Source organism: Clarias gariepinus, chromosome 1, assembly GCF_024256425.1.
Source record: "Clarias gariepinus isolate MV-2021 ecotype Netherlands chromosome 1, CGAR_prim_01v2, whole genome shotgun sequence".
In the NCBI taxonomy this organism is placed as follows: Eukaryota; Metazoa; Chordata; class Actinopteri; order Siluriformes; family Clariidae; genus Clarias; species Clarias gariepinus.
The window spans coordinates 2,911,862-2,925,376 of record NC_071100.1 but is presented as its reverse complement, the minus strand read 5'-3'; the positions used below and the strand labels follow the sequence as shown (position 1 = coordinate 2,925,376).

The 13,515-nt window shown below is 37.0% G+C and overlaps 1 protein-coding gene across 1 annotated transcript in view; it reads left to right on the top strand.

Annotated features, from left to right (window-relative positions):
* The first annotated feature begins 8,910 nt into the window (after positions 1–8,910).
* Positions 8,911–13,515, top strand: part of LOC128518381 (oocyte zinc finger protein XlCOF6-like) — a 28,894-nt gene continuing 24,289 nt past the window's right edge. The window contains exons 1-2 of the mRNA XM_053491467.1: positions 8,911–9,217; positions 10,893–11,677. Of these exons, the coding sequence (XP_053347442.1) occupies positions 9,128–9,217; positions 10,893–11,677 (875 nt within the window). The 5' untranslated portion in view covers positions 8,911–9,127. The remainder of the gene's footprint in view (positions 9,218–10,892; positions 11,678–13,515) is intronic.

Sequence of the window (13,515 nt, the reverse complement as noted above, 5' to 3'; positions counted from 1 at the left end):
AAGAAAGCTAAAATTTTGTTTTAGCTTTTCATGTTCAGTGATTTTAATCACTGTCCCAAATGTCTTCAGGGTAAAGCATAAACAGAGGACTTTGCCAACTTGTTTTAACTCTTCGCTTCATACCTTTTCCTTATAAAATATATTATATCATGTATCATATCAAGTCCTAAATCATTTTGGAATGTGCTGCAGGATTAAACCTTATTATTTAAAATAAATTAGGTAAAACAAGAAATTAATTCCTTTTACACTGATGTCATTTGAAAACATGTCAAATAAAAGCTACACATTACTGTCACACATTCTTTTACTTTATTATATTATTCTGTATATTCAGCCCATATTTTATAAAATTAGTGTGAACATTGGTAAAGTCACACAGTTTTTCCGTCACTTTACATAACAAGAATCTTAAAGTCTCACTTACAATGTTAAAATGCAAAGAAATAATAGTTAGGAAGATGATTATGCAAATGAAGATACTACTGATCAGAAGGTTCTAGGTTCAAACCCCAGTGCCATTGAGCTACAGTACCACTGTTGGGCCGTTGAGCCAGGCCCTTAACCCTCCATTGCTCTGATGTATAACGAGATCAAATGTAAGGTGCTCTGGCTAAGGTCATCTGCTAAATGTAAATTAAGCTGTCTGATTACTTACACTGTGAAAAAAGATTTTATTTTTTTATTTTTTTATTTTATTATTTTATTATTTAAACACAAAAAATGCACTGTCATGGAAATGCATTCTGGTTTAATTAATTCATATTTTTAAAAATTTGTGTGTGCAATCAGTCAGTGTTTGACATTTACATTACATATCAATACAAACGTATTTTCCAGGGGTCTATCCCAGGAGGCTTAGGGCATGAGGCGGGGTACACCCTGCAGGGTGCCAATCCATCGCAGGGCACACACACATACAAACTACGGGCAATTTGGGAATAACAATTAGCCTTTCCTGCATATCTTTGGACTGTGGGAGGAAACCGGAGTACCCGGAGGGAAACCACCAAGCATGGGGAGAACATGCAAACTCCATGCACACAGAGACGGGAATCAATCCAGTGCTAACCACTACACCACCGTGCCGCCCAATATGCACTTACTTTCTGCTTAAATCTAATTCCATTCACAGCCATGTAGGATGCAGTACATTATGATTTCTGCATCCTACATGGGGGCGTTAATGAGGAAAGTGGTGCAACATTTATCTATAATAAAATAATAATCTTGCAAACTGCTTCATGCAGCCTGTACTTTTAGCTTTTTATACAATCTGCAAAGAACAATCTTCACTTGTTTGGGTTTTTGACGTCTTGTTTGTTTTGACATTTTCATAATTATAAACATTCATTAATGAATGTACACAGAAATAGCCTTGTTTATGTTCAGTAATTTCAATTTGTGAAGAGTTTAGAGCACCACCTGTAGGATCATAGAAGAACTGCAGCATTTAACCACAAAAACAAATATAGAAATGCATCAAAGTATATAATCAAATAACAAATACAAAGCATGAACTTTTTTAGCTGATGGTTGACTTTTGAACTCTTTCTCGGTCCGTGATTGAGGATGTTTCCGTTCCATACTCTGCCGTTTACTCTCAGGATCGTAGTGATGAATCCATTTCTCATCACCAGTGATGATTTCCTTTAAACGGTTCACACATTGACAGGCGGAACAGCATCCTGCGTGGTCAGAGCTATTTATTTGCTTAATCAGATAATATATATTTGGGATATTTATAAACTGTGATACTCAATTCGAATTGATTCCAAAGTATTGATATCGTATCATTTCCATAAATGTTTTGATTGAGAGTGAATTAGTCAGTAAATTCTAAAAACACCCAGATTTGAAAAGTCCATTGTCTCTTTATCGTGAGGCATTAGCCACATCATTGCTCGCAGTGCGGAAAACTGTGAGGCATTAGCTCATTCACACCGGAGAGAAACCATACATGTGTCTCCAGTGTGGGAAGAATATTACTCAGCTGAGCCATCTCAGAACACAGGTGTCTGTATCGCTGCTTCAGTGCGGGAAAAGTTTTAACCGGAATGTACAGTAGGTCCTGGGGTTTTGCATGAAAATAGAAAGGAGCGAATGTGACAATGTTACCAGAAGAACTTTCATTCTCCAGCACGCTCATTAAAACCTAATGGCTGTTTTACTTACAGGACTACACAAAGGTCTTTTCAAAGGAAAAAAACAAAAAAAAAAAGTTTTTTTTTTTTTAAATGTCTTTTGAAAATATTTCTAAATGATAGAAACTTCTATACATGAATCAGTGTTTGATGTGAAAACTCTCTTTCCGTGACAATAAACAGTAGTGGTAGATACAGATGTGTGGAGTTTTAAAAGTAAAACAGCTGTTAGGTTTATTTAGGGATGTATTAATTAAAACAGATAGGTTAGTGACTGAAGCATAAAATACAAGGTGATCTCAAATTAGACTATCATGAAAAAGTTACATTTCATTTGTAATTTGATTAAAAAAGTCAAACTTTTATGTCTTGTATACATTACATATAAAGTGAAATATTTCATGCAGTTTTGTTTCAAATTTATGATTATGGCTTACAGCTCATAAAAATCCTGTATTTCAAAAGATTAGAATATTATCTTCCGAGTTTGAGTTAACTATGAGTGATTGTCAAGAAGAAGATGAGAAACACCCGACCCAGCAATACAGTCGAACTGAAAGTCTCACAAAAAATACCTTTTAATGATATTAAAATTTTTCCAGATGCACTGTACATTGTTTGTTTACTGTATGATGACTTGACCATTTGATGCTTTTATGTACATTTCTAAAAGGGAAAGCATTAGGTACTGTAAGGTAGGCACAATGAAGGGAGAGCATTTTACCAGCATAGGTGCATTCACATACTGTAAAATAAAATGGACACCAGATATTGGTTTCAGTCCAATAAAATGACAGAACTACAGAAAGTATTGTATTCTTGTATTGTATCATATTGTATTCCAAATGAATATCCTACAGAGTTCAGGTTGATTTTTTTGGCTCGTTTTTCTTTTTTTTTTTTTTTTTTTTAGATTTTTGTTGTTGTTGTTGTTGTTGTTCATTTTCAGGTCGTTCTTCATGCCTAGTGATTCTTAAGACTCATACCTGTAAGTAGTGTTTGCATGTTTTACTATGGCCTCTGTATTTTTCCTCTCAAGGTCTTTCTTGATTGGTGGAGACAGATATAACACTCATGGCATAAAAGCTAAAAAGCTGATCTATCGTCTCACATTCATCATTTGTGCTTTAATGCTAGAGTCTTCAGTGTGTAGCAAAAATACAACAACTGGCAGTGGTGTTGTAACGCTTTCCTAGGAGACTGTACAGCATATCACGTTTGCCTTACGTGCTTAACATCACCTTGTTGATTAAACTTGTCACATGGTTATGTGTCCTTAATCTAGTCTTGCAATTTATTTGATTACAAATGTTCACCCTAGAGATTTCCGTGGAAGCTTTCCTTTCCAGTTTAACATTTGTAATTGAGAAAATAATTGAATAAAATCAGAGTTCTGTCAGTAACTTATTGTATTTCACAGAACCTTGAAATACTAAAATCGATACAAAGATATCGATTATTTCAATGGAAAATCATCCATTCATCAGTTTTCTACCACTTATCTTGGTCCAGGTCACAGGAAGAGAGCAGATCTACCTAAAGCTCCACCTGGATGTCAGGGTTGAATGATAAATCAATGTAAAATAGTTTTTTATTATTATTAATTTTTATTATTATTATTATTTGTTGTTGTTGTTGTTGTTAGCCCTAGGGGTCATTATCTTGAAACAAAGAAACCTCAACTGCAAAAGCAAACATGGCAAAAATGCTTCAATATTATGACGATTTTCAAATGAAGTGAAGCACAGGATGAACATAAGGTTTGTATGATGTTATAACATTTAGGTAACATATATATCTTAAGAAAATATTTAGAATATAATGACCATCAAGGGACATGGAATGTACCCCAAAATATTGAATGAATCTCATACAGATCTGCAAAGATGCATCAAAGAATAATGGATTTTATCCACTAATAGATAATAGTGGAATAAGGATGAATAACAAATTACACAAATTCTTGCAATTTTTTAGTAGTATACCAATCCTACTGGCTAAAATCACTTGATTTGGGGAGTATAATCTGATCTGATATGACCATGGACCATTAGTTTTAAAGTATCATACAAATGCTTAATGACACCTGAGTGGCATGCATCACTTAAACAGTATGAAGAAAGTGACTGAATTCATTGGGCTTGATGGCCAAGCACTTTCTGATGTTGAAAATATAGATTTTTAATGCTTAATTGTGTATTTGGGGCCTCTGTGCATGTTGGCATTGTTGAGTGAATATGTTCCGAAATATTTGTAATGTTTCAGATTATACAATATGTGTCCTCTATCATTACTAGGCCTGACTGGAGAGTGGATAGACTCAAGCTTTACCTTACAAAAACCTTGCCTATTCATGCTTTGTGTCTGCAACATGAATTGGTGGAAATGTGGAATCCGCAGTAGAACCTGGCCTTCAGTTAACCACAACAAATGCATACTGTACATTAAATGCAAACCACCTTCATCAACAAGGCCAAGTACAAATACTTCATTACCTTACTTAAGTCGAAATTTTGGGTGTCTATACTTTACTGGAGTAATTATTTTTCAGCCGACTTTTTACTTCTACTCCTTACATTTTCACGCAATTATCTGTACTTTCTACTCCTTACATTTTAAAAATAGCCTCAGTACTTCTATTTTATTTCAGCTTGTCATTCAAAAAACAAACAAACAAAAAAAAAACATCCGGATGGAGTGAATTTGATTGTGGTTGGATGAGAAGTATAAACATACCATTCCGACACCCTATTGGTTGGTACGCGGTCCATCGCACCTGCACATGACGTCACGTCACACACTCCAGCAAGGACGTTTGAATAAAATAGCATTTTCGGTTGATAAGGTTGTGATGTTATAAATCTCCATAAATTAATTATTTTATAACAGAAACAAATTACCTATAGATAACTGTAAAACTTTTTTTTTTAAAAGTTTGTTTTAATCTTTGGCAGGTTATAGTCAGTGATCAGCACTAGACCCTATTTCCTATGAAGTAATGTTAGGGATCCAGTAACACTTTAAGTTACCTATGGATTGAAAGATCAGCAGATTTCTCCTCCCCAAACCCTGGTATTATTATTATTATTATTATTATTATTAACCAGATCAAATCGATCAGTCTCTGGAACACTGCAGGTGGAAACAGTGACATGCAGAGATTTGATCTCGGCTGGATAACTAGGCTGTCCAAGGAGGGGAAAAATAAAGAACTTCATGTCTTCTCCTCCTTTGTCTTGTAGTGAAGTGTTGTACCGCCAACTACTGGACTGGATGATGGAGCACGTCGACTCCTAGCCTTGTGTTCTGTACAGTAATCCCAAAAAGTGTTTAAAATGACAAAGAGCACATTTTCTATTTCTCCATTCTCACCTGCTCTCTCTCTCTCTCTCTCTCCTGCTCCCTGTATCCCTGACTAGTCTAGCGATTATCTGCTTTTCTTTAGAATGATTTTGGATCAGAAGTAAACGGTACTGTTTTAGTATTAAGCACATGAGACCCACAGTGTTGGACTATTTTATCAGTTCCAGAATTCAGCTGTTTGTTTCTTTGATTAGACAAAAACAAGTTATTTAGGACTGTTTCTCATTATTTTGATGTATAAAATGCTATATAAATAAAACTGAATTGATAAATAGAATGTATAGAGTTTGACATATGATTTACCTTAATTTATTTTTAAGCATTATTTTTGAAATGATCAAACATGGGCCCTGGAGGTGTGAGGTGACAGTGCTAACCACTAAGCCACAGCGCTGCCTTATAAACTCTATGATTATTATTATTGTATAATACTGTATTTCCATAAATCACTACTACAGGCAAACTTTGTCCTTTGAATTTTCCTCTCATTTTTCAAGGGTAAATGAACAGAATATGGGGAAGCTGAATGTGTGAGCAACCCTTTAAAAAAAAATGCTGTAAATTTGGGTCCACTAGGGGGCAGCAGAACACAACTGCTGTTCAATTGCTTCAAATAGGAAAAAAGATGAAGTCTCTGTTTTTTCCTGTTAAATCTTTCTTGACTGAATTCACACAACTTGATGGTAAAAGCATGTACACAGTACAGCACATGTATAATTCCTTACCCACCCCATTTTTTCCTCCTCTTTCTTAAGTTGCTGCTAATGCACTGAGCCTTCTACCTCCAGGACTGTATTCACTCATCATCTATAATCGCTTAAGTCTCCTATCGCAGGAGACTTAGGGCACGAGGCGGGATACACCCTGGATAGGAAGCCAATCCATCAGAGGGCACACACATACACACACTATGGGAAATTTGGGAACATCAATTTGCCTGAACTGCAGGTCCTTGGACTGTGGGAGAAAACCGGAGTACCCAGAGGAAACCCACCAAGCACGGGGAGAACATGCAAACTCTATGCACACAGAGACAGGAATTGAACCTGGCTGGGAATCCGACCTGGACCCTGTAGGTGCAAGGAGACAGTGCTAGCTTCTAAGCCACCATGCCCCACCCCCGAATAAATTATTATTATTATTAGTGTAATACTTCCTTATGTCTGACAATATCTGTTTGCACCAAGACATGGTACATTTATCCCCTTGTATATATTCTTATTATTTCTATTTTAGTGCACTTACATTTTAGTGCACTTCTTCTTCTTTTTGTCTTTGGGCTGTTCCCTTTTACAGGTGCCTCCATCTAACCCTATCCTCTGCTTCTTCGTCTCTCACCCCAACTAACTCCATGTCCTACATTTACATTTAGGCATTTGGCAGACGCTCTTATCCAGAGCGACTTACATTTTTATCTCATTACACATCTGAGCAGTTGAGGGTTAAGGGCCGCGCTCAAGGGTGGTTGTGGGGTTTGAACCTGGGATCTTCCGAACTGTAGTCCAATGCCTTAACCACTGAGCTACCCCTGAGATACCTTTTTTTTATTCTTGTTTTTCATCCTTACATTTTCCTTATTGCTACCAAACACACAACATTGTATCACTGTAGTGACTATAAAGTGTCCTTGTCTTAAATGCAGGTCTCCATGGACAATGAATATGAAATCACACTGCGCTTGCTCAGTCCGTCCTGAAGAGGGCGGTAGAGTGTAGCGTGCGCCCAGCAGCGTCTAGCCTGCCCAAAACACAGGCGAAGAAGAAGAAGAAGAAGCAGCAGAAGAAAAAGAAAAACAAGCGGAGCGGAGCAGCGCTGAGCATCAGAGGGCGGATGAGACCTGATCATCACTAAAGCCTGCTGAGAGTGAGTTACTGTGACCCGGGCAGTGATGGGGGTCGGACCGGGACCGGGTACTAACTGTACACCTCCAGTCTAACACTGTGTGAGAGTGTGTTCAGGTCATACCTACAGGCTGTAAGGGGGTACAGGGCTCGCGAGGCTGTCTCTATCTCGAGTTAGACTTCAAACAGATATATAAATATGTAGTGTATTGTTGATATAGTCAAGTTTTTTATTATTATTTCTTTTATTATTAATTTAATTCACTGGTGATGATTGGCAAACTGTCCAGGATGTGATGAACTCACAGATAATGCACATGAGGGACTAATCAATCAATCAATCAATCAATCAATTAATTAATGAATTAATTAATTAATAAAGCAGAACTAAATTGTGATTAGTAACTGTGTATAGCAAATAGTGTGAATGATAGCTTATTTAATAATGTCAAGAATATATATTTATTTTAAAACTATCTGTATAAATAAAAGAATGAAAGGTTTTGACCAGGTAAGGATCAGAAACCAGTCTCAGAAAAATGTCTCTCCATAAGAGACTTATCACCATCAGTCAAATTTAAATATTAAGTGTAAAAGTGATGTTATGAACAGTTCTGTGTCTGATTTAATAATCTACTGTAAAATAATCTACTAATGCGCTACTGTCTCAATGTAAACAAACACCTGCACCAATAGATATTAATTAGAAAAGATAAAGTGAATATTTTGACTGGGATTAGTTCATATTTTCACTTTGGCTGAAATAACAGCGCTGAAGTGGTATAAGTGAATTTTAACACGCTGGAGTGGTTTTAAGACAAAACTTCATCTTTATCCTTTGATCTACTTTTTCCATTTCTCATCTGTGATTCACTCTCCGATTACCGAACAGGGAGTGTATTTGTCTGAGCACCAAAGAAGGACAACTTAGTGTAAACAAGGCGTAAGATACTCAACCTTACAGAATGGGATTTCTTTGTATTAATAAGTTAGACAGAGAGTTCTGCTGTACAGAGAGACACACAGACATGGACGTGGGCTTCAACCTCAAATAATATTATTATTATTATTATCACTGATTACATTAAAGATCAGCAGATTATTTTTAGATTTATCCTTTGAACTAATTCTACAAACTCTTTAATTGTAAACGACGCATACTAACGCTTGTGTGAATATAAATCTAATTATAATTAATAGATTTATAATTCACACGCCACTGCTGATAAGATCCCTCAACACACATGTTCCTAAATCCACCATTATTGTAATTATAGACAATAACATTTGTAAAAGTGGCACAAAAGGTATATTAGTGCACTAAGATTCACAATGATAAATAGGATGCTTCTAAAAAAATAATTTAAATCAAACCAGTATTGTTTATAGAAACCTGTCAGCTAGAATCCTTTACTATTTTAACTGTATGTTACGCATTGGATTAACCAGTCGTCTATACCAAAAGAGAATTGCAGATGTCAGGAGTTCTGAGCTAATGCACATATTAAACAGAAAAATGAATCCTCGAGTTTTCAAATAAGAGTTCCACAAAGAAAAAAATCCTGATATACAAATATCAAAATAAAATTAACTTTTAGCATTTGCATTTCTCAGTCCTTACTGACGGTTGGTATACGACATACAGCTGTTCATGCTTTACAAAAGGCAGTATTAACTGTAACCATAGTGTGCAATTTGTTTAAGTTCAGTGCAGACATCAGATTTTACAGAAGTGTTATTGTAGTTCGGATATTATGACATGCCACATGACCTTGTCTAATGCTCCAAAGTCCAATCTTTATGCTTCCTAGCAGACTGAAGCTGAAGCCTTACCTTTATTATGAGTTTATCTCTCTGGGGACATTGCAGGTCAGTGGTGGTTTTCATTTTTATCCTGATATTTTCCTGAGTACTTTTCTTTTCTTAACCGTACTTTATCGATTGTCTTCCTACCCATTGTTTTGGGGCAAGACTAGGAAAGTATGGCAAAGTGGTAAGTTCTTGCCCTATCATCCAGATGTTGCAAGTTTGATCCCTGGTTATGCTGTAGCCTCCCACAGCCGGGGGCCCAGAGAGAGCTGATTGGCTGAGAGAATGAAAGCAATGGAAAGGATCAAATGATAGTTTTGACAATTGCATATTTAAGTGCTTGTGTTTTTGCTTAATTAAGCTTATATTTTGTTAATAAAACAGTTCTTAAATATGTGACATAATTTGCAATCATTTTGTATGGTTGTAGGTGCCACCCCTACCCACTTCCCCCTTCGACCACTGCCCATCACCATTACATTAGTCTTGTCTTGGTTCATAAGTGAACCATACTTTTTTTTTTTTTTTTTTTTTTGCTTTCACTGAACACATTTAGTTGCTCTTGATGGCCCAGTTCATTTATTGCCAGTAGTTCTTGTTAATGAACAACTATGCAAATCTGCCGAGGATATTAACATCTGTAAATCTTTGACTTAGATTTCCACAGAATGTGTTGTACATCACTCGCTCATTCACAGAACTGTATTCCATCAATATGTTTGGTGCCCTCTGACTTGATAATGATTCCCCTCCATACCCATGCTTGTTGTCTCATATGTCCTGACTTGCCATAGTGAGTTTAGACTACATTTCTTCCACAAAGTTAATTGTTCAGCGCTATCCTTTTAGGTATTGGACAGTTTGAAGTCTAATTGCAATCATTTTATATCTCCTTGGTTTTAAGGTCTTTAATGAATTACACGTATTTAAAACAGTTACTTAAAACAAAATAAGTCAACTGCATGATGGTGTCTACTTGGGAGCGAGGTGTCACTAGGTGACTGCTTACAGTAGTTGACCCCAGTGGTAAGACCCAGTAGTAGAAGATAAAAAAGTTGGAGGCCACAAGCGGATGCCCTTCAGCGTGGTCATGGCCTTTGATGATACAGACCTGGCCTCAGCATGTCTCTTCACTGAGATTTACAACATGCAGATTAGGCTAATTGGCGTTTTCAAATTGCCCATAGTGTGTGAATGAGTGTGTGAATGTTGTTTGGAGGCCCAGCCATGGTCGTTCAAATGGGAAGTAGTATAATTCCTTGGTCACTATTGGCCTCCACAGTCCCTAGTTGCACTACAAAGATTCTTGGATGGATGGATGTTAACCAGTGAATGTTAATAGTTTCAGCAATCTCCTAAGTTTTTTTTTTTTCTTTGATTGATGCAGGACACTTCTGAAATACAGGAACATCTTGGCCACAACCACAGGATATGTCTTCTGACATGGTTGTTTAAGAAATAAGAAGCATCTTACTGCATCTATTAGGGTTATCTTGTTGGAGCTGAACAGTATTAATCACTTCAGTAATTTTTTAAATGGAAGGAGCTTAACTATTTGCTTATACATCTAGTTGGTGACTTTTTTTTGGCTAGGCAGTATAGTTTACTAATTTTATTGACAAAATTCTAATAAACAATTTTGAAAATGGAATGAATGCATCTCTTATCTATTCATTCTAGAAAAAAAATACTGGTCATCCTTTTTTATGTGATTGAATTTTTTTTTTTACCTTAGATGTACAGAAAAACGATGATGTCAGCGCAAGATTCCAGTAGCCCTCAGAATGCTCCCAGTACACCTGATACCGTCAGCACTTCTTCTTCAAGAATAAAGGAGGAGCTTCATCCTTGCTCAGTATGGAGTTTTACTTCCCCACCCGTAATAGAGAAGCCATATCACTGCCCAGACTGTGGGAAGAGTTTTAGTTACAAGAGGGCTCTCCAAAGACACCAGAGCTTTCACACAGGAGAGAAGCTCTATCACTGCTCGCAGTGCGGCAAGAATTTCAACTGCAAGACCGCTCTCCGAGAACATGAGAGCATTCACACAGGAGAGAAGCCGTACCACTGCTCGGACTGCGAGAAGAGTTTTACTCGACTGAGTAATCTACGCGAACACCAACGAATCCACACGGGAGAGAAACCGTTCGTCTGCTTGCACTGCGGGAAAAGTTTTACTCAGAGGAGTAATCTTAAAACGCATCAGCGAGTTCACACCGGAGAGAAGCCGTATTGTTGTTCGCAGTGCGGGGAAAGTTTCAAACACAAGTCGACTCTCCAGGTACACGAAACCGTCCACACGGGAAAGAAGCTCTATTACTGCTCGCAGTGCGGGAAGGGTTTTAATAGGGAGTGCCACTTTCAGAGACACCAGAGCGTTCACACCGGAGAGAAACCATTTCAGTGCTCGCAGTGTGAGAAGAGTTTTACTCAGCTGAGTATTTTACGCGAACACCAACGGACTCACACGGGAGAGAAACCGTACGTCTGCTTACAGTGCGGGAAAAGTTTTACTCAGCAGTGCCATCTGAAAAGGCATCAGCGAAGACTCCACGCGGGAGAGACGCCATATTGTTGCTCAGACTGCGGAAAGGGTTTTGAAACAATAAGGGATCTCCAAAGACACCAGTGCATTCACGTGATTACAGTCTGATTTGCAGAAGATTTAATCTCCAGAGCTCAGTTGAGCAAGAGAGCAGATATCATGTTAGTAGTTTAGTGATGAATTCACATAAAATAAGCTGTATAGTGTTTGTTTTTTCCTCTAAATATTTATCCAGAAAGAAATCTACTTAAGTGTAAGTAGTGTTATGAAGTTAAATTTCTGAGTTAAGAATTAAGCTAATCACTTTGGTTTATAAATCTTGCTTAAAAAGTTGGATATGTATTAGTTAAAAAACATGAATGTCAGTGTTTGCTTTCTAATCAATATTGATTGGTTCACAAGGACTCCAGTGACCACACACTGTCTTCAGATGATGTTTCTGAGAACACACACACAAGGAAATAACATGAGATGATTTTAGATGGAGAGACAGACAATGCTGGAAATTATGCCCAGCTAACATGTAAAGCCAAAGGAGAGCATCATTTTAAACTGCTGCATCATCATGTTCCAGCAGGGAGCGCTGTAGCAAACCCAGATATATATTTATGTGTGTGTGTATTTTTTTTTAATGATGGCAGTATGCAGGATTCTGTAACAGCTAATACACTGCCTCTACAAATGCAAAATCCTTTAAATGTCACCAAACACTGATCAGCCATAACACTAACACCACCACCAGTAAATTGAATAACATTGATTATAAATGATATAAAAGTAAAATGGTGACAAGATCATGAGCACCCAAGGCACATCTACTCCTCACATGGGGACCCAAGGTTCAGCTCTTATGCCCCGTTCCAACAAAAAAACAAACAAGGCAACTCAAACCACCGGAATGAAGAAGATATTAGAACACCCAGTGCTCCACAGCTTGCTGTGTATGGTGCAAAAAGGGCAAAGAATTGGCCTGACTTCCAAATCCCTCAGATCTCAATCCAATCAAGCATCTATGGGATGTCCCAGACAAAGATCCACCCTGGTGGCACATGGGGAATCCGGGCTGAACTGTGTATTAACCTACCCTTTAAATGAATAGTTTTCATTATTCCATGCTTTTATGTTAATGCAGACCCATTTAAATGTCTAAAAATTTATTTAAAAAAGTGAATAATTTATTTACATCCATAGAAAGTTTTAATGTAATAATAAAGATGAATAATTATGTCTCAAAGTGTTGAAATGGCATGTGTTAAATATATTTTATTTATATTTTTTTATTTTATTAGTTAATGTTGGACTTCTGGTTTTTGACATTTCAACAAACCTCAATAATGAAACAATGTTTATTATACAACAAGTAGTTTTGATTGGAAAAGAGCCGTTTCATGAGTGGTGATAAAAGATGCTAACACCACTGGCACATTTAACTTTAAGCATCACTCCACGTCACGGGTGTTCTACAGTTGGTAACTACACTACCTGTCAGTCAGAGCGTGGGAGAAAGTACTGTACACTACTGGTCAAAAGTCTGGACACACCTTTTAACTCAATAGTCTTTCCTGATGTTTGTTTCTTTCTACACTGTAAAACAATGCTGAAGCCATCCAAAATATGCAATAATCTCATTTAAGCAGTTGATATTGAGATGTATATCTGCTACTTCTGCTCTGTCGTAACAGCTTTAATCTGAGGTGCTGGTTGTTAATTTGTGATTTCTAAGTCTGGTGACACTAAATGAACTTCTCCTCTGCAGCAAAGGTAAGTTTTGGCCTTGCTTTCCTAGGAAGGTCATCAAGAGAGACCGTTTCAT